Source organism: Taudactylus pleione, unplaced genomic scaffold (genome assembly GCF_031769625.1).
Source record: "Taudactylus pleione unplaced genomic scaffold, aTauple2 ptg000066l, whole genome shotgun sequence".
Lineage (NCBI taxonomy): Eukaryota > Metazoa > Chordata > Amphibia > Anura > Myobatrachidae > Taudactylus > Taudactylus pleione.
The window spans coordinates 13,703,978-13,731,207 of NW_028284468.1; the positions used below are offsets into that span (position 1 = coordinate 13,703,978).

Genomic DNA, 27,230 nt, shown 5'->3' on the forward strand with positions numbered 1-27,230 from the left:
GGCTTTTAGAAGGAATCTCCCACTTTAGCAGGTGTCTAACAATTATCTGATTATTTTTACACATCCTCTGTGATGGGAAGATGTGGAAATCCTACTGTACTTGAGATATACAGTATATGTAACAAACCAGCCACACTACATTTAGTAAAGTACTGTATATTTTAATGAGCACAACATCAATATGTACAATTGTGATACATGCAATATCGACAGTCCCAATAGGACCTTACTCTCCTGATTTAGATCATTTAGAAAAAAGGCCCTAATGAGAAGTATTTTAGTGGAAACATGGGAACATTTTTATTATGTTACAAAAGTGGTAGAAGGCAGGATTTTTACATTTCTGTGCATTTACTTTTGGGCCCACAACCCTGAAAGTAGTCAAACAAAGCCTCTGCACTTCCCAATGGTTGAATGTGGACATTGCTTTTGCATGTTGTCTTCTTATTATTGACTTCTTGATGCCACATCTCACAGGATTGATGGTCAGAGTTTGTCCTCAGTTAAAAAGAAAAAAAAAAAAAGCTAGCTAGAATCACTTTGTAGTAGAGATGTTCCGCGTGTTTTGGTTTTAGTTCTAATTAGTCGTCGAATTTTGGTTTTGCCAAAATCGCCTTCACGTTTTGTTTTTTGTTTTTACAGTATTATTAACCTCAATAAAATTAATTTCCGATCATTTTCAGTCAATTTTGACCACCTCACATGTTTGCATGTTTGCTGAAGCCTGCACTGATCAGTGTGATCTGTGTAGTGCTTCTGTGTGTAAAGAATTGAAAAACAAATGCACACAGAGTCCTTCTCCCCCCCCCCATAGCTCAACTAGCACCGGGACTCTTTTGAGCCGGTCCTGGTTGTGAAATTACGGGGGGGGAAATGTAGGGGTCCCATGTATCTTACACAACTAGCACCGGACTCCTGAGCCGGTACTGGTTGTGAAAATATGGGGAAAAAAGACGTAGGAGTTCCCCGTATTTTACACAACCAACACTGGACTCTTTCTATCAGAGGTGTAATGCCACAGCAGGAGGACACACTTCACTGGATTCCTCTGCCAAAGTGTCCAGCACCCCCTACTAGTCAGTGGAGGATGAGATTTCCTTGGGAATTGTGGAACCCCCACTAAAGGGGTCCCCCTACCCGGGAACACCCCAGGCCCAGGCTGATAGCCTACGACTAAACTTGGCACCCCTGGTGGTGGTGGGTGGCTAATTTCATGGTGTAATAGATAGAAAAAATAGTACCAGCATGTGGGACATTATGGACCCACTGGTGTCTGTATTCCTCCTGTAAAATAAATAGTCAAAAAAAGACACACACTCCAAATATTGTATTATTTTATTAAACATTCAGACACACACACAATCACTCACTCACACACACTTGTGGTTCTCCAAGTAACGGCAAGCAGGGAACGCTTGCTAGGAACTAAGGCCCTCATTCAGAGCCGTACGCTCTGAGCAGAGCGCACGCTCTGAATGAGGGCCGGCCTCCATGAAAATGGAGCGTCCTTCTGGACGCTCGTATAGCTGTGGGTCACCACCCACAGGCTATACGAGCGTGCATTTTGATGGCCGCGATGGTCGAGACCATCGAAATTGCGAGCCGGAGCCTGCGGTTGAGGTTTTCAACCGCAAGCTCCGGAGTGATTTTGGCTCTATCAGAGCTAAAATCACTCCCACTGACATCACTAGTGATGTCAGTGGGCCGGCTTCTGACGGGAGGCGTTCCCGTGGGAACGCCCCCGTCAGGGAGGCACGCCTACCAAAGGGGGCGTGCTGTCAATCAACATCGACAGCACGCCCCCTTTGATCAGACACAACGAGCGAAGGACTTTCCTTTGCTCGTCTCGTCTGGCGCATGCGCACGACGGAGCTCTCTCCGTCGTGCGCATGCTCAGTCCAGAACATCGACCCACTTGCGAGCGGACAGCCGCTCACAAGTGGGTCTGAATCAGGCCCTATAGTCCCATGTAAAAGACGGTAGAAAAAAAAAAAAACTTTAACACCATGAACTCACCTACCATCACCAGGATTGCTAAACATAGCTCTGGGCTATCGGCCTTGGCCTGGGGTGTCCCTTGGAGGGGGACCCCTTTATTGAGGGAAGTTCCTCACATCTTGAGCAATCCCTGGCCTAAGATGACTAGTAGGGGGTGCTGAATGCTTTGCCAGGGGACCCAGTGAATCATGTCCTCCTGCTGTGGCATTACACCCCTGTTAGAAAGAGCCCAGTGTTGCTTGTGTAAAATACGGGTGACCCCTAAGTCTTTTTTCCCCCATATTTTCACAACCAGGACTGGCTCAGGAGCCTGGTGCTGGTTGTGTAAAATACAGGGGACACCTACATAATCATCCCCCTGTAATTTCACAACCAGGACTGCCTCAAAAAAGCACTGTGCTGGTTATGCGTAGAATAGAGGGACCGCATGCTATTTAAAAATATATATATTTTGTGCAGGCTTGTGTGTCTGATGCAACTAGCAGTTGCTACCATGGTAACAGCCCGCTGATTGGCTGAGATGGGCCCATTGAAGTCTATGGGGACATGTTGATTTGCTTAGAGATTAGCCATTCTCAGCCAACCAGCGGCTTGTTACCATGGCAGCGGCCGCTGGTTGGATCTGGCAGTCTGCACTCCGGGTCCATAAAATGGGAGATCCGACACCGCGAGAATGGTGCTTTGCCCAATTTTTGTTTCCGGAGCTGGGGAGAAGATTCAAGCTGGGACCCAGATATACTTGGAACAGGTAAGTTTGGGTGGGTTCAGTTTCCAGGAAACTACTTTATAGGTATGAAAATATAGATAAAATAATGTATGTAAGAGAATAATGCTTAGTGTAAAATTATATATGTATATTTGTCCAATTATGCCTGCATCAATCAAAATACAGTGAGAGACATGGTAAAGCCTTTAGTTACTTGCATGATTTCACTATATGGTTACTGTTACTGTTGCCAAATCAGTTTTATGTACAGTAAGTGACCATAAAGTAATCACTGTGACCAAGATCCATATTTTCCTGTGCTGCCTAAAGGATATGTCCAAAAGGCTGACACTTGTCTAACATAAATTGGTAGCTGCTAAACGTGGTCTCTTTGAAGAGGATTTGTCTCATTCCTTAAAACTGCAGCATATGTAGAAGGACAGTACTGTAGGTAGAGATGCTCCACCAATGTGTTACTGCCAGGAACCATTGTTTTTTTATGATTAGAATTCATGTAATTCCACAGGTGCAAACCGTAAGAGTTATTGAAGGTTGGCAATGTTTTCCACACCTGGTAATACTTTCCCCAAGCTGGGTATGAAATAGGATAAAGCCGCTGAGGATGAAAGTAAGTGATGTTTCCACATATGCGATCGCTATTGTCCATAAACTTAGTTGTGTTACAGAGCTGATTGACAGCACGGGTAAAGAGAATCGGCCCTTGTTGTCCATACACTTTGCTTTTATAGTACCGAACAAAATCTTCCAAACATTTCCTGGGGAAATAATGATGGGAAGAGAATCCAAAGGCAGCATTGCTAGAAGAACCAGAATGCTCTGCAGCCAGAAAGATCTGATGTGGAATGGTCCGCACTGAGATGATGTCAGTATCCATATAAAGGCCACCAAATTTCCATATCAGCGCCAACCTACAGCCATTAGAAGCAACATGGACCCAATGGATTTCTTCTTTTAGATTGACCTGCAGGAAGAATAAAAACAAAGAAAAGTGTCAGTATTTAAAATACTGTATAAAGGTAAGGGTGTGGATTAACAGATAGACAGTAAAAAGGTCATCAGTGTCTAGATAGACACCAGATATTAGACAGTCAATAGGTCAACTGGGACAAAAGGTCAACAGAGACAAAAGGTTGACACACTGAAGGTAGACATGTAAGAAGGTCGACAAGTACAAATGATCAACACAAAATTGGTCAACACATGATTTTTAATTTATTTTTAGCCCTAATCTTCACCCTAACCCTCCCCTTGGTGTGTAAACCTAACCCTTGCTCCTGGTGCCTAACCCTAACCATCGGGGTAAGTGCATAACCCTAACCTTCGGGGTAAGTGCTTAACCCTAACCCTACAGTAAGTGCCTAACCCTAAAAATAAAACAAAAAATGTGTTGACCATTATCGCATCGACCATTTGTACCTGCTGACCTTCTAACATGTCTACCTTTACAATCGAGTACATCGTACAGCTTATGAACTGCTCGCTATTCTTGTGGTTGGTGTTTTCAACCGCTATTTTGCGAGCAGTTCTGAGTTAAAAAAAACCAAGTGACATGGTCAATGACGCTGCTGTATTAATTATGCACTCCCTTAAAACGCCCGTTTTGACCTTTAAGCACGCCTGCGTTCGAATTCCACTCCCCCGTTTTCAAGCACCTTCCCCTGTTACCACCCACATATGCCTCATTCTGTCACTCAAAATAGCAGGCACTCGCTATATAGCGTACAAACGATTTTTGGGCGCACTGACTGGTTCGCGCATGCGTACTAAAAACCGTACGCATGCGCAGATGTGCGAACATCACTCGGAACGAGCGCACTGCCGCTAGCGAGCGGCTCTGAATGAGGGCCAAAGACCGATCTATGTAAACTCATAGCAAAACACATATGGCTATATGCATGTTTACTTTTTTTTTGTGTTTTGATGTCCATTAAAATATACATTTCATAAACCAGTCTAAAGGGCCTATTCATCATCACTTAATTTTCACAAAAGCAGGTGAAAATGCACATTTTCACCTGCATTTGTGAAAATTAAGTTATCAGGCCATTCATCAAGAGGATAAAGCAGGAGATATCACAGATATCTCCTACTTACCTTCCTCTGGCAGAATGGCCCGCTGTCCCCATACACTAGTATCACAGATATCTCCTACTTACCTTCCTCTGGCGGAATGGCCCGCTGTCCCCATACACTAGTATCACAGATATCTCCTGCATACCTTCCTCTGGCAGAATGGCTCGCTGTCCCCATGCACTAGTATCACAGATATCTCCTACTTACCTTCCTCTGGCGGAATGGCCCGCTGTCCCCATACACTAGTATCACAGATATCTCCTACTTACCTTCCTCTGGCAGAATGGCCCGCTGTCCCCATATACTAGTATCACAGATATCTCCTACTTACCTTCAACTGGCGGAATGGCCCGCTGTCCCCATACATTAGTATAACAGATATCTCTTACTTACCATCCTCTGGCGGAATGGCCCGCTGTCCCCATACACTAGTATCACAGATATCTCCTACTTACCTTCCTCTGGCGGAATGGCCCGCTGTCCCCATGCACTAGTATCACAGATATCTCCTACTTACCTTCCTCTGGCGGAATGGCCCGCTGTCCCCATACACTAGTATCACAGATATCTCCTACTTACCTTCCTCTGGCAGAATGGCCCGCTGTCCCCATATACTAGTATCACAGATATCTCCTACTTACCTTCAACTGGCGGAATGGCCCGCTGTCCCCATACATTAGTATAACAGATATCTCTTACTTACCATCCTCTGGCGGAATGGCCCGCTGTCCCCATACACTAGTATCACAGATATCTCCTGCTTACCTTCCTCTGGTGGAATGCCCCGCTGTCCCCATACACTAGTATCACAGATATCTCCTACTTACCTTCCTCTGGCGGAATGGCCCGCTGTCCCCATACACTAGTATCACAGATATCTCCTGCTTACCTTCCTCTGGCGAAATGGCCCGCTGTCCCCATACACTAGTATCACAGATATCTCTTACTTACCTTCCTCTGGCGGAATGGCCCGCTGTCCCCATACACTAGTATCACAGATATCTCCTACTTACCTCCCTCTGGTGGAATGGCTCGCTGTACCCATACTCTAGTATCACAGATATCTCCTGCCTACCTTCCTCTGGCAGAATGGCTTCCTGTCCCCATACACTAGTATCACAGATATCTCTTGCTTACCTTCCTGTGATGGAATGCCCCGCTGTCCCCATACACTAGTATCACAGATATCTCTTACTTACCTTCCTCTGGCGGAATGGCCCGCTGTCCCCATACACTAGTATCACAGATATCTCCCGCCTACCTTCCTCTGGCAGAATGGCTCGCTGTCCCCATACACTAGTCTCACAGATATCTCCTACTTACCTACCTCTGGCGAAATGGCCCGCTGTCCCCATACACTAGTATCACAGCTATCTCCTACTTACCTTCCTCTGGCGGAATGGCCCACTGTCCCCATACACTAGTATCACAGATATCTCCTATTTTCCTTCCTCTGGCAGAATGGCCCGCTGTCCCCATACACTAGAATCACAGATATTTCCTACTTACCTTCCTCAGGCAGAATGGCCCGCTGTCCCCATACACTAGTATCACAGATATCTCCTACTTACCTCCCTCTCGCAGAATGGCCCTCTGTCCCCATACACTAGTATCACAGATATCTCTTGCTTACGTTCCTCTGGTGGAATGCCCCGCTGTCCCCATACACCAGTATCACAGATATCTCCTGCTTACCTTCCTCTGGCGGAATGGCCCGCTGTCCCCATACACTAGTATCACAGATATCTCCTATTTACCTTCCTCTGGCGGAATGGCCCGCTGTCCCCATACAATAGTATCACAGATATCTCTTACTTACCTTCCTCTGGCGGAATGGCCCGCTGTCCCCATACACTAGTATCACAGATATCTCCTGCCTACCTTCCTCTGGCGGAATGGCTCGCTGTCCCTATACACTAGTATCACAGATATCTCCTACTTACCTTCTGTTTGTGGAATGGCCCGCTGTCCCCATACACTAGTATCACAGATATCTCCTACTTACCTCCCTCTGGCGGAATAGCCCCCCTCTGTCCCCATACACTAGTATCACAGATATGTCTTACTTACCTTCCTCTGCAGAATGGCCCGCTGTCCCCATACATTAGTATCACAGATATCTCCTGCCTACCTTCCTCTGGTGGAATGGACTGCTGTCCCCATACACTAGTATCACAGATATCTCCTACTTAGCTTCCTCTGGTGGAATGGCCCGCTGTCCCCATACACTAGTATCACAGATATCTCTTACTTACCTTCCTGTGGCGGAATAGCCCACTGTTCCCATACACTAGTATCAGAGATATCTCCTACTTACCTTCTGTTTACGGATTGGCCCACTGTCCCCATACACTAGTATCACAGATATCTCCTGCTTACCTTCCTCTGGTGAAATGGCGCACTAGTATGGGGACAGTATTCATTAAGCTCCGAAAATATAATAATATAAATAAAAATAAATAAAATATAATTTTTTCCGAGCTTAACTGTGGGAGCATTCGCCATCTTCAGATGGCGAATGCTCCTGCTTCGGCATCGCATCCCACTGCTCTATGGGAATAAGGTCCGGGTTGTGAAGAGGTATCCTTTAGGATCCCCCCGCCCCTATGCGGGTCCTTCCGCCATAATCCGGGGCACTTGTGCGCATGCGTGACCTGTAGCATGTGCACTCCCTTCACTGCTCCGACAGGAGCAGTGAAAGGATTCACTGCTCCAAAAAGGATCATTGTAGTCGCTTGCGGGGGCAGCTAATTTCGCATCAGCTGTCACCACGCCGGAGCAATGATGAATTGCTCCGGCAGCCGCTGTGAGTTAGGATGTTAATTATCGGGTTCCATTCGGATCCCGATAATTAACATGATGAATAGGCCCCTAAAACAGGTACTGCACCACATATATATAGAGAATTATCACCATGAACTAAAACAGCGGTATGTAATGAAAGAGACACCATGCACCACTGGAAAATATGCAAGAGAAGAAGAAAGTGCCAATAGCTGGAAGTGGCCAGAAGATGATACAGTATGTCAAGAGTATGCTGGTAGCAAAGGAGACAGTAGGGAAGAGCTATTACCTTTAGTCTGCTGCCTTCGATCCTGTATGGGACACATTTTCGTTTCTCAGGTAGAACCAGAGTACAGGGCCTTAACACAATCAGGCCACCAGGTTGTGCCCCATTGCCCAAGCATTCTGTTCAGTAGATGCCCATCTGCAGGCCACTAAAGCCCCTAAGACATCAGCTGGAATACCCCTTCACCTGCTTGGGCTTCAGATTTTACCCCACTAGATCACCAGGAAGTAAGCTGCATATACTGAGGGTGGTTTTGTAATACACCCTATTGTACTAGGCCAATTCATTTTGTTAGGAAAAGGGTCGATTGACCCATTAGTAAATTCCAGGGAGTGTATTCAGGGCCGCACCTTGAGGTCCCATTTTGCCCTCTCTATTTTCCCACACAAACCAGGCTATGCCCATAATTAAACATCAAATTGACCCACACCTACTAGGATATTACCCCGGTAGATTGAAATAGTTGTAGACAATATAAATCTCCCCATGTTCCTCTGTAGTATGTTACCCATTAGTCAGGCCCCCATTAAAGTCAAGTTTTTGGTGTACCTGCTGTTCATTGCAAATTGTTTTCTGCCTGTTCTCTGTTGTCTTAATTTCATTTGCATTGTACATGTTTCCATATTGTACAGTTCCGTAGAAAGTTAAGGTTGCTTTCCATACCTACGGCCTGATTCAGATATGATTGGTAATGCAACTGCGATTGCATACGCTCTCGCAATAGTGCTTGTGGGAATATCGACATTTGTGATAGCCTACAGTTTACACTAGCTACTCTCCTTAAATCCAACTAAACATGGCCTCTGAAGCAATGGATTTGCAATTGGTATGCATTAGTATTTCTAATCACTTCCATTACACTGCCAAAACACACGCATGAAACGGACCCTTTTTGCGATTACTTTAGATCACCTCCCAGTCTCCTCTATGAATCATCCATGGATCGCAAACCTTTTCACAACTGTTAGCGATGCTGTATGCATTTGTGAATGCCATCAAACACTTCATGCATGCGTAGTGAAGGTTTTTAACACATTTTGTGCATGTGCAGTAGCAAAACATCAGCACTGCTTGCATCTCAGAATCTTACCCCTGGTTGGTTAGTTTGTAGTTGTGCAGTTGTACTGTATGGCCACATAGATGTTGCTTGTTAGGGTCAGCACCTTGTTAGACTGGAGTGGGTTGCACACACAATCCTGTGGGAGTGCATTGCATTGTACCATTTGCAGGACGTGCCAGGTGAGACAATAAGGTTTAATCTAGATGACTCTGGGCCCTATTCAGCTTTGATCGCGATCAAAGCTGCTATTACGCACGCAGTTCAACTGCGATAGCATGCTAATTCATTGAGATCACTATGCCGCAGCACTACATGAGGATGCCCACTTTACCTTACACACATCCGTAATGTTTAGCAAGACTGTGAAAACATCGGTGCAATTAAGTACCATCACAGCCTCACGCACACTTGCACAAGGTCAGAGCTTACTCAGAAATTGCTAACTTCAGCGCATGATATGAGGCTCAGGCTGCGTAGGGCATTGCAGTGGATAATTTATGCACGCCCATGCAATGGCGGTTAAACTCACTGGAACGCCTGTGTTTCGCCGACCACCCCCCATCACCATCACAAACGGCATTTCCTGTCAATCACTCTCCGATGGGTCTGTGTAGTCACTGCGATCGCTGACTATCAATCACTGACAGTCTGCTGTTGCACTGCGTACCATCATGCAGGACCCGTTTGGCACATGCTGTCGAAGCCACATAATTGGCTAAGACACAATCTGTTTACAATCGGAATCTGCATGACGCCATCTTGCGAATGGCAAACTAGACGCCATTTTACAACTAGTCACAAAACGAAATTTTTAGCTATAACTAAAATAAAATACTTACATTAAACATTCAAGGTTGACAAGATGGGTTTTGTGGATTTGTCTGTGACAAGTGATTGAAGAATAAACAAAGATACAGTGAGCATTTGCGTTGCACACAGAACAGGGGGCCTGATTCAGAGCCGGACGCTCTGACCAGAGTGCTCGCTCTGAATCAGGGACGGGCAACCTAAAATTGGAGCGGCCTCTTGGACGCTCGCATAGCTGTGGGTTACCACCCACAGCTTATGCGAGCGTCCATGATGATGGTCGCGATGGTCAAGACCATCGCGACCATCGGGCTTGCGATGAGACCCTGCGGTAGGGTCTCGTTGCTGCAAGCCCTGGAGTGATTTTGGCTCTATCAGAGCCAAAATCACTCCCATTGACATCACTAGTGATGTCAGTGGGGCCGGATCCAGACGGTAGGCGTTCCCATGGGAGCGCCTCCGTCTGGCCGCCATGCCCCCGGCACGTCCACCAAAGGGGGCGTGCTGTCACTCACCATCGACAGCACGCTCCCTTTGGTGCGAGACCCCGAGCAATGGCTTCCCCGTCGCTCGCCAGGTCTCGCGCATGTGCACGATGGAGCTCCCTCCGTTGTGCGCATGTGCACTTGGGCACCATCGGCCAGCTTGCGAGCGTACAGCGCTCACGAGCGGGTCTGAATGAGACCCAGTATGCCTATAAAAATTGAACCACAATACAGACATTGATATACTCAGACAGAGTGAATTAGGAAACCATTGTTAGGCATTTAAGCTATCGATAGCCATTGTAGGCCGTTAGTATATGATGTGGTTTAAGCTAAATAAACTAGGGGTGAGCGGGTTCGGATTTCTGAAATCCGAACCCCCCCGAGCCCCCCCGATCCGAGTCCGATCCGAGTCAGGCTCGACTTTTCCCGCCTGACTCGGATTCTGAAATCGAGGCAAAACGTCATCTTCCCGCCTTCCGAGTCTCGCGGGTTTTGGATCCTATATAAGGTACCCACGTCGGCGCCATTTTCTCACTCGGCTGTGGACAGTGAAGAGGGAGGGTGGGAGTTAGGGCTGTGTAGTGTAGTGTAGTGTAGTGCTGCTGTTGTCCACTACTTCAAAGTCCATAGGGGCTGGCTGTGTTGTGCTGTGCTGCTGTTGTTAATAGGGGCTGTGTCCACTACTTCAAAGTCCATAGGGGCTGGCTGGACTGTGTTGTGCAGTCAGTTCTCCATAGGGGCTGTGTCCACTCCAAAGTCCTGTGCAGTGGCCCAGTCCTAAAGAGGTGCTGTAGTGTTGTCCAGGGGGTGCTCTGTCCATCAGGGGTGCTCCCCCCAAGTGCTAAAAAAATAATATATTTTCTGTGTTTGTGAATTGTGTGCGCAGTAGCCGCACGTGCATCAACAAAGTAGTGCCAAGCGTGCGCCTGTGTCATAAGTAAAGGGCCGGCTGGCTTGACCGTTAAGGGTGCTGTAACCCCCGAAAGTACACTCCAGTCCAAACCAAAAAAAAAATTATTTTCTGTGTTTGTGAATTGTGTGCGCAGTAGCCGCACGTGCATCAACAAAGTAGTGCCAAGCGTGCGCCTGTGTCATAAGTAAAGGGCCGGCTGGCTTGACCGTTAAGGGTGCTGTAACCCCCGAAAGTACACTCCAGTCCAAACCAAAAAAAAAATTATTTTCTGTGTTTGTGAATTGTGTGCGCAGTAGCCGCACGTGCATCAACAAAGTAGTGCCAAGCGTGCGCCTGTGTCATAAGTAAAGGGCCGGCTGGCTTGACCGTTAAAGGGTGCTGTAACCCCCAAAGTACACTCCAGTCCAAACCAAAAAAAAAATTATTTTCTGTGTTTGTGAATTGTGTGCGCAGTAGCCGCACGTGCATCAACAAAGTAGTGCCAAGCGTGCGCCTGTGTCATAAGTAAAGGGCCGGCTGGCTTGACCGTTAAGGGTGCTGTAACCCCCGAAAGTACACTCCAGTCCAAACCAAAAAAAAAATTATTTTCTGTGTTTGTGAATTGTGTGCGCAGTAGCTGCACGTGAATCAACAAAGTAGTGCCAAGCGTGCGCCTGTGTCATAAGTAAAGGGCCGGCTGGCTTGACTGTTAAAGGGTGCTGTAACCCCCAAAGTACACTCCAGTCCAAACCAAAAAAAAAATTATTTTCTGTGTTTGTGAATTGTGTGCGCAGTAGCCGCACGTGCATCAACAAAGTAGTGCCAAGCGTGCGCCTGTGTCATAAGTAAAGGGCCGGCTGGCTTGACCGTTAAGGGTGCTGTAACCCCCGAAAGTACACTCCAGTCCAAACCAAAAAAAAAATTATTTTCTGTGTTTGTGAATTGTGTGCGCAGTAGCCGCACGTGAATCAACAAAGTAGTGCCAAGCGTGCGCCTGTGTCATAAGTAAAGGGCCGGCTGGCTTGACCGTTAAAGGGTGCTGTAACCCCCAAAGTACACTCCAGTCCAAACCAAAAAAAAAATTATTTTCTGTGTTTGTGAATTGTGTGCGCAGTAGCCGCACGTGCATCAACAAAGCAGTGCCAAGCGTGCGCCTGTGTCATAAGTAAAGGGCCGGCTGGCTTGACCGTTAAAGGGTGCTGTAACCCCCGAAAGTACACTCCAGTCCAAACCAAAAAAAAAATTATTTTCTGTGTTTGTGAATTGTGTGCGCAGTAGCCGCACGTGCATCAACAAAGTAGTGCCAAGCGTGCGCCTGTGTCATAAGTAAAGGGCCAGCTGGCTTGACCATTAAAGGGTTCTGTAACCCCCAAAGTACACTCCAAACCAAAAAAATATATATTTTCTGTGTTTGTGACTTGTGTGCACTGTGGCTGCACGTGCATCAACAAAGGAGCAGCGCCAAGCGTGCGCCTGTGTCCCATAAGTAAAGAGCCGGCTGGCTCATTTCTTAAAGGGTGGTGTAACCCACAAAGTGCACTACTCTCCAGCAAAAATAAAAAAATATTTTCTGTGTTTGTGTGCGCTTTAGCCGCACGTATATATATCAATATAACATAAATGGAGGACCAAACTTTCTCTGATAAAAATAAAATAGGGAAAGATCAAGAACCACTTCCTACTAGTGCTGTTGCTGCTGCTGGGAGTTGTTCATCATCCCAGAGAGGAAGTAGGAACATCACTACTTTTACTAAACAATTGACCCTCCAACAGTCCCTAGCGATGAGGATGAAGTACGACAGCAGTCATCCTGAAGCAAAACGTATAACTGAGGCCTTGACTGCTATGTTGGTGTTAGACGTGCGTCCGGTATCCGACATTAGTGCAGTGGGATTTAGACAATTGATGGAGGTAGTGTGTCCTCGGTTCCAAATCCCGTCTAGATTCCACCTGCATCCTCAAAGCAGCAGCGACAAGCGTGCGTCTGTCTGTTAAAGGGTGGTGACACCCTCAAAGTGTGCTACACAAACAATTAAAATATTGTTCTTTTTTTTTCTGTCTTTGTGAAATGTGTGGGATGTAGCCGCACCTGCATCCTTAAAGCAGCAGCGACAAGCGTGCGTCTGTCTGTTAAAGGGTGGTGACACCCTCAAAGTGTGCTACACAAACAATTAAAATATTGTTCTTTTTTTTCTGTCTTTGTGAATTGTGTGGGCTGTAGCCGCACTTGCATCCTCAAAGCAGCAGCGACAAGCGTGCGTCTGTCTGTTAAAGGGTGGTGTAACTCACGAAGTGCTGCAAAAAATAAAAAACTATTTTTTTAATGTGTTTGTGACTTGTGTGCGATGTAGCCGCACTTGCATCCTCAAAGCAGCAGCGACAAGCGTGCGTCTGTCTGTTAAAGGGTGGTGACACCCTCAAAGTGTGCTACACAAACAATAAAAATATTCTTCTTTTTTCTGTCTTTGTGAATTGTGTGGGCTGTAGCCGCACCTGCATCCTTAAAGCAGCAGCGACAAGCGTGCGTCTGTCTGTTAAAGGGTGGTGACACCCTCAAAGTGTTCTACACAAACAATTAAAATATTGTTCTTTTTTTTCGGTCTTTGTGAAATGTGTGGGCTGTAGCCGCACCTGCATCCTTAAAGCAGCAGTGACAAGCGTGCGTCTGTCTGTTAAAGGGGTGTAACTCTCAAAGTGCTCCAAAAAATAAAAAACTATTTTTTTTGTGTTTGTGACTTGTGTGCGATGTAGCCGCACTTGCATCCTCAAAGCAGCAGCGACAAGCGTGCGTCTGTCTGTTAAAGGGTGGTGACACCCTCAAAGTGTGCTACACAAACAATAAAAATATTCTTCTTTTTTCTGTCTTTGTGAATTGTGTGGGCTGTAGCCGCACTTGCATCCTCAAAGCAGCAGCGACAAGCGTGCGTCTGTCTGTTAGAGGGTGGTGTAACCCTCAAAGTGTGCTCCACAAACAATAAAAATATTCTTTTTTTTTTTCTGTCTTTGTGAATTGTGTGGGCTGTAGCCGCACTTGAATCCTCAAAGCAGCAGCGACAAGCGTGCGTCTGTCTGTTAAAGGATTACATCGGTGACAGCATCCAAGTAGGCATGTCAGACAGTCCGTACCTGTACTGGCAGGAAAAAGAAGCAATTTGGAGGTCCCTGTACAAACTGGCTCTATTTTACCTGAGTTGCCCCCCCTCCAGTGTGTACTCCGAAAGAGTGTTTAGTGCAGCCGGGAACCTTGTTAGCGAAAGGCGTAGGAGGTTGCTTCCACAAAATGTGGAGAAGATGATGTTCATAAAATGAATGATCAACTCTTCCAGGGAGACCAGCCTCCAGAACGTACAGAGGGACCTGTGGTTCCAGCAGGGACGAATTAATACTCTGTGAGGATGAGGATGTACATAACACTGAAGAGGGTGAGGAATCTGTGGATGAGGAGGATGAGGACGACTTCTTGCCTCCGTAGAGCCAGTTTGTGCAGGGACAGATTAATTGCCAGCTTGTTTTGTGGGGGCCCAAACGAACCAATCATTTCAGCCACAGTTGTGTGGCAGACCCTGGCGCTGAAATGATTGGTTTGTTAAAGTGTGCATGTCCTGTTTATACAACATAAGGGTGGGTGGGAGGGCCCAAGGACAATTCCATCTTGCACCTCTTTTTTTTCTTTGCATTATGTACAGTTTGGGGCCTAGTTTTTCAATGCCATCCTGTCTGCCACTGCAGTTTCACGCCTAGATGGGTCACGTGTTTGTGCCGCCCACTCGTGTCGCTTAGCATAGTCATCCAGCTACCTCGGTGCAACCTTTTGGACATAAAAACACTATTGTGAGGTGTGAGGTATTCAGAATAGACTGGAAATGAGTGGAAATTAAGGTTATTGAGGTTAATAATAGCATAGGAGCAGAAAAACCTACAAATTCTGTGATTTTAGCTGTTTTTATGCTTTTTTTCAAAAAAATACAGATCCAAAACACAAAACCCAGAACCCAAAACACGGAAGGGTGGTTTTGGCAAAACCAATCCAGATCCAAAACACGAAGAAAGATCCAGATCCAAAACCAAAACACAAAACACGAAAAGTGGCCGGTGCACACCCCTAAAATAAACCAGTGTATTTATGTCTGAGGCTTAAATGAATTAGCCTTGCCTTTGTGATTTCATTAGACATCGTTTGATCATCTGTGTAAACCCCACTGCCTGTCATTTTTGTAAATCCAGACAAATAATGTCAAAACCAAGAAATTCATATATATATATATATATATATATATATATATATATATATATATATATATATATATATATATATGGGGTGTGCACCGGCCCCTTTTCATGTTTTGTCTTTTGGTTTTGGATCTGGATCTTTCTTCGTGTTTTGGATCTGGATTGGTTTTGCCAATACCACCCTTCCGTGTTTTGGGTTTTGGGTTTTGGGTCTGTATTTTTTTTTAAAAAATCATAAAAACAGCTAAAATCACAGAATGTGTTGGTTTTTCTGCTCCTATGCTATTATAAACCTCAATAACCTTAATTTCCACTAATTTCCAGTCTATTATGAACACCTCACACTAGTGTTTTTATGTCCAAAAGGTTGCACCGAGGTAGCTGGATGACTATGCTAAGCGACATGAATGGGCGGCACAAACACGTGACCCATCTAGGAGTGACACTGCAGTGGCAGACAGAATGGCAGTTTGAAAAACTAGGCCCCAAACTGTACATAATGCAAAGAAAAAAAAGAGGTGCAAGATGGAATTGTCCTTGGGCCCTCCCACCCACCCTTATGTTGTATAAACAGGACATGCACACTTTAACAAAGCAATAATTTCAGCGCCAGGGTCTGCCACACAACTGTGGCTGAAATGATTGGTTCGGTTGGGCCCCCACAAAACAAGCTGGCAATTAATCTGTCCCTGCACAAACTGGCTCTACGGAGGCAAGATGTCGTCCTCATCCTCCTCATCCACCGATTCCTCACCCTCTTCAGTGTTGTGTACATCCTCATCCTCACAGAGTATTAACTCGTCCCCACTGGAATCCACCACCACAGGTCCCTCTGTACGTTCTGGAGGCTGGTCTCCATGGAAGAGTTGATAATTCATTTTTATGAACATCATCTTCTCCACATTTTGTGGAAGCAACCTCCTATGCCTTTCGCTGACAAGGTTCCCGGCTGCACTAAACACTCTTTCGGAGTACACACTGGAGGTGGGGCAACTCAGGTAAAATAGAGCCAGTTTGTACAGGGGCCTCCAAATTGCCTCTTTTTCCTGCCAGTACAGGTATGGACTGTCTGACATGCCTACTTGGATGCTGTCACCGATGTAATCCTCCACCATTCTGTCAATGGTGACAGTATCATATGTAGTGACAGTAGACATGTCAGAAATTGTTGCCAGGTCCTTCAGTCCGGACCAGATGTCCAAACTTGGTCCTGCCTGCCCTGCATCACCCCAGCGGGTTGCTTAGGATACCTAAGTTTTTTCCTGGCAGCCCCAATTGCGGGAGAAAATGAAGAAGGAGCTGTTGACGTGTCACGTTCTGCTTCAGCTGACAGTGTTTTCACCAGCAGGTCTGTGCACCTCTGCAGGCTTGTGTCGGCCGGAAAGAGAGACACCACATAGGCATAAAACCTAGGATTGAGCACGGTGGCCAAAATGTAGTGGTCTGATTTCAACAGATTGACCACCCTGGAATCCTGGCAAAGCGAATGAAGGGCTTCATCCACAAGTCCCACATGCCGAGCGGAATCACTCCGTCTTAGCTCCTCCTTCACTTTCTCCAGCTGCTTCTGCAAAAGCCTGATGAGGGGAATGACCTGACTCAAGCTGGCTGTGTCTGAACTGACTTCACATGTGGCAAGTTCGAAGGGCTGGAGAACCTTGCACAACATGGAAATCATTCTCCACTGCGCTAGAGTCAGGTTCATACCCCTTCCTTTGCCTATGTCATAAGTGGATGTATAGGCTTGAATGGCCTTTTGCTGCTCCTCCATCCTCTGAAGCATATAGAGGGTTGAGTTCCACAGCGTCACAACCTCTTGCTTCAGGTGATGGCGGGTCAGGTTCAAGAGTGTTTGCTGGTGCTCCAGTCTTCGGCACGCAGTCGCTGAATGGCGAAAGTGGCCAGAAATTTTTGGGGCCACCCAAAGCGTCTCCTGCACGCCCCTGTCGCTTTTCAGAAAATTCTGCACCACCAAGTTTATTGTGTGAGCAAAACATGGGACGTGCTGGAATTTGCCCAGATGTAATGCCCGCACAATATTGGTGGTGTTGTCAGATATCACAAATCCCCAGGAGAGTCTAAGTGGGATAAGCCACTGGGCGATGATTTCCCTCAGTTTCTCTAAGAGGTTGTCAGTGGTGTGCCTCTTACTGAAACCGGTGATACACAGCGTAGCCTGCCTTGGAACGAGCTTGCGTTTCTGAGATGCTGCTACTGGTGACGCTGCTGCTGTTGCTGTGTAAAGTGATACATCTACCCTGTGGGCTGTCACAGTCATATAGTCCTTAGTCTGTCCTGTTCCTCTTGTCCACATGTCCGTGGTTAAGTGGACATTGGGTACAACGGCATTTTTCAGGACACTGAGGACACTTTTTCTGACATTTCTGTACAGTCTCGGTATCGCCTACCTAGTGAAGTGGAATCTAGATGGGATTTGGAACCGGGGACACACTACCTCCATCAATTGTCTAAATCCCACTGCACTAATGGCGGATACCGGACGCACGTCTAACACCAACATAGCAGTCAAGGCCTCAGTTATACGATTTGCTTCAGGATAACTGTTGTCGTACTTCATCCTCCTCGCTAAGGACTGTTGGAGGGTCAATTGTTTAGTAAAAGTAGTGGTGTTCCTACTTCCTCTCTGGGATGATGAACGACTCCCAGCAGCAGCAACAGCAGCAGCAGGAGACGTAGCAATGCTGGATCCTCCGGAGGAATCCCGGATAGGAGAGTCAGTCATGCCAGTGACATGGCCTGCAGGACTACTTCTGATCCTGACTAAGGAGGAAATTGACGAGGAGGGAGTTGACGGTGTGGTTTGCAGGCGCTTGGATACAACAGGACAACGGGATTTAGGTGTTCCTGGACTGCTTATGGTCTTAGCCAAAGTTTCTGAACTTGACAGTAACTTTTTATGAACGCGCTGCAGGTGCCGTATAAGGGAGGATGTTCCTAGGTGGTTAACGTCCCTACCCCTACTTATTCCACCTTTACATATGGTACATATGGCAAGACAGTTGTTGTCCGGATTTGGATAGAAATATTGCCAGACCAAAGTGGTGGAATGTTTGGTCTTCTGCCCAGGCATGACCGTGATGGGCTTTTTCATCACACAGACAACAACTGTCTCCCCCGGAGCCTGATTTAAACAAACCACATCACCATCAGAATCCTCCTCGCCAACTTCCTCCTCAGCGCCAGCTACACCAGTATCCTCATCCTGTTTGTACTTCAACAGTGACATCTTCAATTTTCATATCAGTAAGTGGACTGTGGGTGCACCTTTCAGCACTTGCAGGGGGCGTGCAAATGGTGAAAAGAGCCACCTCTTCCCGTCCAGTGCTGGGAAGGTCAGGCATCGCAACCACCACCACACTTGGACTCTCCTTGGGGATTTGTGATATCTTCTTAGAACGCACAGTTCTTCGCTGTGCTTTTGCCAGCTTAACTCTTTTGATTTTTTTAGTGGGAGGAGGGCTTCCATCGTCATGTGAAGCTGAACCACTAGTCATGAACATAGGGAAAGACCTTAGCCATTCCTTGCCACTCCGTGTCGTAAATGGCATATTGGCAAGTTTACGTTTCTCTTCAGATGATTTAAATGTTTTTTTCAAGGTCATTTTCCTGAACTTTGTCATTTGGGATTGTATGTGCCCTCTACTATGACATTGGGCATCGGCCTTGGCAGACGACGTTGATGGCATCTAATCGTCTATGTCATGACTAGTGGCAGCAGCTTCAGCACTAGGAGGAAGTGGTTCTTGATCTTTCCCTATTTTATTTTTATCGGAGAAAGTTTGGTCCTCCATTTATGTTATATTGATATATACATGCAGCTAAGGCGCACACAAACACAGAAAATAATTTTTTATTTTTGTTGGAGACTAGTGCACTTTGTGGGTTGCACCACCCTTTAAGAAATGAGCCAGCCGGCCCTTTACTTATGGGACACAGGCGCACGCTTGGCACTACTTTGTTGATGCACGTGCTGCTACTGCGCACACAATTCACAAACACAGAAAATATTTTTTTATTTGGTTTGGAGTGTACTTTGGGGGTTACAGCACCCTTTAACGGTCAAGTCAGCCGGCCCTTTACTTATGACACAGCCGCACGCTTGGCACTACTTTGTTGATGCACGTGCGGCTACTGCGCACACAATTCACAAACACAGAAAATATATTATTTTTTTTTGCACTTGGGGGAGCAACCCTGATGGACAGAGCACCCCCTGGACAACACTACAGCACCCCTTTAGGACTGGGACTCTGCACAGGACTTTGGAGTGGACACAGCCCCTATGGACAACTGTCTGCACAACACAGTCCAGCCAGCCCCTATGGACTTTGGAGGAGTGGACACAGCACTTATGGACAACAGCAGCACAGCACAGCACAACACTACACTGCACTACACTACACAGCCCAGCCATCCCTAACTTCCACCCTCCCTCTTCACGGTCCACAGCCGAGTGAGAAAATGGCGCCGACGCGGGTACCTTATATAGGATCCAAAACCCGCGAGACCCGGAAGGCGGGATGATGACGTTTTGCCTCGATTTCAGATCCGAGTCAGGCGGGAAAAGTCGAGCCTGACTCGGATCTGCCTCAGATCGGGGGTGCTCGGGGGGGTTCGGATTTCAGAAATCCGAACCCGCTCACCCCTAATATATATATATATATATATATATATATATACATACACATACAGTTGCTATTTCATACACACGAACTAGCGTCCTTTCCTCATATTCCTAATGCTCACATATTACACGATTACATTAAAAAAAGGTTCCGCATTAATAAAGGTTATTTAACAAAGTGTTATTTATATTTACAATGATGTGAAGTGCATGTGATATGATATTTATGGTTTAGTACATAATAAGTAGATCATGTTTGGTGCCATTCTGATTCGCTGTGTATTTGCAGATCTCCAGTACTATTGGTGGGGAAATCGCTACAAGCATCTGCAAGTTATGAACTATAGGGAATTAGGTGATAGAATGTACAATGTATGAAGTGTTCATTGCTTAGTTATGCGGCAGGAAAAAGTACACAAAGAGCCACTGGGAAGCTTAACTTCTCAAGTACAAACAGACCAATGAACTAAGGGCCTGATTCAGAGCCGCTCGTAAGCGGCCGCTCGTTCGCTCCGAGCGATGTTTGCCCAACTGCGCATGCGTACGGATCGTAATACGCATGCGCGAACCAGTCAGTGCTGCCGAAAATCGTTTGTTCGCTAAATAGCGAATGCCTGCTATTTTGAGTGACAGAATGAGGCGTATGTGGGTGGTAACAGGGGAAGGTGCTTGAAAACGGGGAGTGGAGATCCGAACGCAGGCGTGCTTAAAGGTCAAAACGGGCGTTTTAAGGGTGTGCATAATTAATACAGCAGCGTCATTGACCACGTCACTGGGTTATTTTATAGTCAGAACTGCTTGCAAAATTGTGGTAGCAAAAACCAACCCCAAGAATAGCGAGCAGTTCATACCCTGGTCGATGTACCCGAAAAATCTAATAAATAGCGGACATGACGTAGGATGCAAGCGGCCAGGGGACGTATTTTTTCAAAAAACTACCGCAAGTTTTGTTCGCTCGTCCAGACATAGAGGCGTGAACAGACTGCAAAGAGCGAACGGTTCATTTGAATAGCCACCCCTATTTTCTGAACGAGCGAGCGCAAATAGTGTCCGTCTCTGAATCAGGCCCTATGTCGTAACAGAAGACCAAAGAAGAAGAACCAATGAAACAATACCAGCTCATGTCCATTGTATTGCCAATTCCAGAAAGAGTATATATGTGCGCTCTCTGACCCCAGTCTTGAGTCTTCTTGCTGTGCTGTTGACGGAGGTTTCTAATGCTGATGGAGGTATCTGGGCCCAGAGAGCGTGCATATATAACAACTGTACCTTGGGTCTGTATTATTTATTTGCGCTTATTATATTAGATCACAGCGTGTAACTATCTGTACTTTTTCTTGAATAATAACTTTTGTGCGTTGGACCACAAGTACCAAAGTCTGAGAGCATTTATTGGGGTGTGCGATTGGTCATAGTGCTACTTAGCGCCATCTATGTTTAGAGGTTTATAGGCAGGATTTTCTAGAGGTTTATAGGTAGGATTGTACCAAGGTTTAATCAGGATATAATAATGCACTGAATGGCTCCTGTGCACGTGCAGATTCCCGATAATCGGGAATCTGCGTTCAGCGGTGCACTTGCGTACACTGCTGAATGAAGCCCAAAGGGGGCACTTACTGCAGTGCACAAGCCACATGCCAAAGTAAAGTTAGTAAAAAATGTGAAGATATATGCGATCAAATAAAAAAAAAATTCACCTGAAAGTGCCTCGCATACTTTTTTTATCATTCATGATGAAAGTTTTATCCCTTCTTTTTCTTCTTGATTTCAAAACAGGTTATTGTATTTTGTAAAAATGCATGTTTACAAAAGTTACTGATAATTTTTAATAAACAGTAATTTTTTTGCAGTGTACATGTATGCTATGCTTTTTTCCTACCCATATTCCTCATCACCTCTAGAAACATGTAGATTAACACTAGTATTTCCCAAACCATCATTGAATCTCGAAACAAGAGTCAACAATGGAAGGAAAAAGCCAATGGTCAGTTGACCCCCATAGCTAAAGTGAGGTGTGGTAATATATCTAGTAAAGGAAAGACCTTAGACCTCTAGGCTATAGGACAGTTGACCATACAGCGGCATGGTTAGTGGAGGGTTAATAAAGTTTTGTTACTGTAGCTGACCAATGGTTGGATTTGGGGTGGTTTTAAGGGAGGATCTGTAGATAACATAGGTCATTTCCTTACGGGAAACTGCCTCTTTTCAGATTTTTCTCCTGTGAGGAGAGTGCTGATGCAGGCAAGTTTTCGCATTCATTTTCTGGCCTGTCTACTCTTTCTTCTTTAAACTGCCTTTCCTTCCCCCTTTTTTTATTCTCTTCCTTCTCTACTACTTTCTTGCTTATAGCCCCATGCCTGCACCACAGATCCTTGCCCATTTCTGGGAGTGTGCTGACTCCCTACAGCACTATATGTGCTGCCCTCTCAGCAGGACCAGTGTCCCAGTGTCCTTTGCAGCCAAGCTGTGGTGCTGTGCTGGAATGCTACAGTGTCTTAGTGGGGAGGGTGGCTACTGCCTCCTCCATGATAGTGACAACGGAAAAAGAGGTCACACTGTGGTCGCCTCCCACTGCCACTGCTCCTCCATCAATGCTGGCACTGGGTATGAGCCCTGACAGTGGGATGATTCACCCGGATGCGCCATTCGCTTTCACCTGATGTCCAGGGTGTTGAGGTTGCAACCTCTGCCGTGATCAAGATGGTGGCCGCATTCAAGATGGTGGCAGCAGGGATGCTGGTTTCCTCGTTGCCATCCCTGGCTGTATAACACTTGTGGTGAGTGCTTGTTAGTTACCTGTTAAGGGGGCTGTGTAATTTTATGCTCCTCTTACAGTATTCTATGTATTGCATGCATAGGGTACTGTGGCAGTATCACCAGAGATGGCACTGGTGAGCAGCTGATTCTGTGTGGGGCAGGACAGATCCGCACACACAGTAGAAAAGCATTGTGGGAAGATGCCTAATTGCTGCAATGTGGAGAGAGCTCAGGTGTGGGCTGATGAGAAGGCAGACCAGTCAGGCTGCTGCTGGAAACAGCCTATGTGGGACTGCAGCAGCCAGAGAGCCCAGTGAAGCTGAGCAACCCATTGGGGGCCAGGATGCCTGTGTCTGGACCTTGCAGGAGGCAAGGGGGGACCATAAACCTCTCAGACTGTGTGACATTGAAACAGCATGGCTGCAGGCTAAGGAAGCCAGGACCTACTATATACCTAGAGGATACAGGGAAGGCACAGAGACTGTGAGAGACTTTATTGGCAGATTAGCTGCACCCTTACAGAGAGGGTTCAAGAAGTGAGTTAGATGCCCTAAATAGGGGATAGGTTGTTTATTATTTTCTGTTTGTTTCCTGACTTTCCATGCTGTAAAAGTAAAGCATCATTTATTTACTTGAAAGCTGTGTGTGGTACCTCATTAAGCACCTAAACACTGCACCAATCCACCCTCTGCCGAGCTAATTACCCCCAAGATATCACAGTACACATAGTGTGTGTGTATATATACTATGATACATATGTGTGTATATGTGATAGAGATATATATGTACTATTATGTGTATTTATGTTTATATAGTCATTTATATTATAATTCAAATGTACACAGTATCTCCTGTATAAGGTTAAATAGGGTTCAATAGTGCATATGTGTTGTGTATCTGCGTGTATGTTTATTGGTATATGTGTTGATATTACAGATGAATAGGCTTGGTTTCCTCTGCGCAATTTTTCAGAATCCAAAATAAGATGTCATCTCCCTGATGTTGGATCTCACGTATATTTTGGATCCAATATAAGTCCCTTCCATGATGCGGCATCATTTGTCTTAGGACCGCCATAGGGGTAGGCAGGGGCTGGCTGGCAACTTTTAGCCTGGGGGGCAAATGCATGCAGGTGGCCCTGGCAGAGGAGTAGCGTGTAGCCAGGGTGCTCAAAAGAACGTCCGTGCTATGGTGCCCCCCCCCCCTCAAGTGTTCTAGGTAGGAGGCGGGTCCATATGGGATTAAAGTAAGGTAAAAATAAAGATATGGGGCAGCCCCCTGTCGTAGTGCCCATATGCAGTGCCACCCTGTGCCACAGGAGGACACCCTTATACAGGCCTCGAGTAGTGCCCCCAGTAGTGATCCCCCCTATGCAGTGCCCCTTGTGCCCCCAGTAGTAAGCCCCTTATATAGTGCCCCCAGTAGTGGTAACCCTTATGCAGTGCCCCTTAAATAGTGGCCCCAGTTGTAATCTTCCCCCTATGCAGTACCCCCCACTATTGCCCTTTATATAGAGCCCCCAGCAGTGGTCCCTTGATGCAGTGCCCCTAGTAGTAGTCCCCACCCCCCCTATGCAATGCCCCTAGTAGTAGTCCCCTCCCCTTGTAGTGCCCCTAGTAGTAGTCCCCCCAGTAGTAGTACCCCCCTTGTAGTGCCCCCAGTAGTAGTAGTCCTGCCCTTGTATTGCCCCCCCTAGTAGTAGTCCCCCCTTGTAGTGCTCCCAGTAGTATTCCCCCCCTGTAGTGCTCCCAGGAGTCCCCCCTTGTAGTGCCCCAGTAGTATTCCCCCCCTGTAGTGCTCCCAGTAGTCCCCCCCTTGTAGTGCTCCCAGTAGTCCCCCCCTTGTAGTGGCCCCAGTAGTATTCCCCCCTGTAGTGCTCCCAGGAGTCCCCCCCTTGTAGTGCCCCCAGTAGTATTCCCCCCCTTGTAGTGCCCCCAGGAGTCCCCCCCTTGTAGTGCTCCCAGGAGTCTCCCCCTTGTAGTGCTCCCAGGAGTCCCCCCCTTGTAGTGCCCCCAGGAGTCCCCCCCTTGTAGTGCCCCCAGGAGTCCCCCCCTTGTAGTGCCCCCAGGAGTCCCCCCCTTGTAGTGCCCCCAGGAGTCCCCCCCTTGTAGTGCCCCCAGGAGTCCCCCCCTTGTAGTGCTGCCAGTAGTCCCCCCCTTGTAGAGCCCCCAGGAGTCCCCCCCGCAGTAGAGACATAATAAAAAAAAAAAAAAAACACACTTACCTGACACCCGATCCTGCTCCTGGTCCCGCCGCCGAGATCAGCTCCTCCATCCGCCACTTTGCATTATGGGAGTGATGCGTCATGGGAGTGACGCGTCACTACCATTTTACCCACTGCGGGAGCCGGAAGATGTCCGGCTCTGGCAGTGGGAGCAGCAGCTGATGAGAGTCTGTCTGACTCTCATCAGCTGCTAAAGCAAACACACAGCTGCCGGCACCGGCGACTGTGTGTTTGTGCTGTGTAGCGCTGACCGAACTCCGTCCGGTCAGCGCTACACACGTGGTGCAGACTGTGTCACAGTGACGCGGCCCGCATGACGCTGCGGCCCGGGGGGCGCATGGCAACCTGCCCCCCGGCCCAGCCCGCCACTGGGGGTAGGAGCTCAGGTTAGTTTGTGAGAGAGTTAGTGAGTGAGACAGAGTTCTGAGACACTGTGTTTGAAGTGCAGTGCCAACCACATTAATCCCCCAGGTAATACTGGCCAAGCTAGTTTTTTGGAAAGGCAGTCAGAAAATCATTGTTTTTTTTTATAGTGCAGGAAAGTCATTTATTAAAATTACTAATAGTAATAATAATAACTTGTATGTGCTTTAAAAAAAAAACTTCAGGCAGTAATACTGTGATCTAAAGCCAATGCTCAAGGGCATAGAGGTTTTTAGTCAGGGCTTCTAAAATCTCCCCCAAAATATTTTACTACATTGCCAAAGAAAAAACACCTTTTATAAAGGGAAATTTTCTGGCAGAAAAAGATAAAATTGCCCACACACTCAGTGGCAAGGATAGGCTCTCACCTTGGGGGTCACTCAGACCCGGTCGCAAGCACCGATGTGCTCGCAACCAGGTCAATGGGTAGCCCTGCGCAGGTGCAGCGGGCGCACTGCCCGTGCGCAAGCCCTGGAGCGAGAGAGAAACTCTCTCGCTCGGGAGCTTGCTACAAAAGGGGTGGCTGTCGATGTTGATCGACAGCTCGCCCCTTTTTTTAGGCGGGCCGGGGGGGTGGTTTCCAAAATGGATCCTTAGGGTCAAGCCCCGATGGTCGTGATGGTGATCACCATCACGACCATCACCATGGTCACTAGCTAAGCTGTGGGTGGTAACCCACAGCTTAGCTTGCAACCAGGAGGCCGCACCAAAAAACAATAAGCACCCGGCCTCATTCAGAGAGAGCGATCACTTCTTGCGACAGCCTCTGAATGAGGTCACTTGTCATTTATTTCTGAGTGGAGGTTCTGCAGTTGCCTTCAGTCAGGCATCTTCATCTGCCTCACATGACGATGCAAGAGCATCTCACTCTGAATTTAGAAGTGGTGTCAAAAAATGAAAACCATAATATCAGTGGTGAGACAAACCATTTATGCAGTAGAACAATCTTTGTATTGTTCAGTAACATCACAAATCCCTGAGGAAAGTCCAAATGTGTTCGTGAATGCTATGTGTGAGCCTGACCTTTCTGATACTGCACTCATTGAGATGCCTCCTTCCACCATATCTGCACCTCTGTCAATGTGGGGATAAGCAGCACATCAAGACAATACTGATCTAAACATTGAGGATGCTACGTTGGAAGTGAAACAGCATGAGGGGAATATTTGTGCAGCTGATCCTGGAGTTATTGAGAATGTTGATGGTGAGGATGTTCTTTGTGTAAGTGAGGCATCAGTGGAAGCAATTGTTGCCCTTGATAAGAAGAAGGCCATTGTCATGCCTGAGCATAAGATGAAAAATCCACCTCTTATGTGTGGAATTATTACCCAAATCCTGACAACAATTGTCTTGCCATCCATAGCATTTTTAAATCCACAGTATGTAGAGGTATGGACTTTAACCATCTAGGAACCTCATCCCTATTACATCATTTGCAGCGCATTCATGAAAAGTTTTTCTCTAAATTATAAACTTATGCTAAAAAAGTAACAACAAACAGTCCAGCATCAGCTAACTCCCTTCTTTCTGCTAGACCCCAGTACCTGCAATCTCCACCACCTTTATCATTAATATCTTCAATAATGATTGAAAATAGTGCTGCATCCAATTTGATAAAACTGACTGACTCATCCCCTTTCCAGGATACTTCAGAAGAATCCTTGAGTACTAGGCCTGCTGCTGCTGTTGGGGGTGGATCTTCATCCCAGCAGGGGACCAAGAAGATTACTAGTAGTAGTTTAAAACACAATTGATTGTTAAACAATCCTTTGCTAGAGGAAGTAAGTACAATATGAAATCTCTCACCCAGTTGCACAGCATATCACTGACGGCATG

At 46.6% G+C, this 27,230-nt stretch overlaps 1 protein-coding gene across 2 annotated transcripts in view; it reads right to left on the bottom strand.

Annotated features, from left to right (window-relative positions):
- Positions 1–2,401: 2,401 nt before the first annotated feature.
- Positions 2,402–27,230, bottom strand: part of LOC148534454 (alpha-1,4-N-acetylglucosaminyltransferase-like) — a 39,289-nt gene continuing 14,460 nt past the window's right edge. The window contains exon 2 of one of the 2 annotated variants that reach the window (XM_088466872.1): positions 2,402–3,686. In XM_088466872.1, the coding sequence (XP_088322998.1) occupies positions 3,081–3,686 (606 nt within the window). In that variant the 3' untranslated portion in view covers positions 2,402–3,080. The remainder of the gene's footprint in view (positions 3,687–27,230) is intronic. The other variant, XR_015877644.1, reaches the window with a different exon arrangement.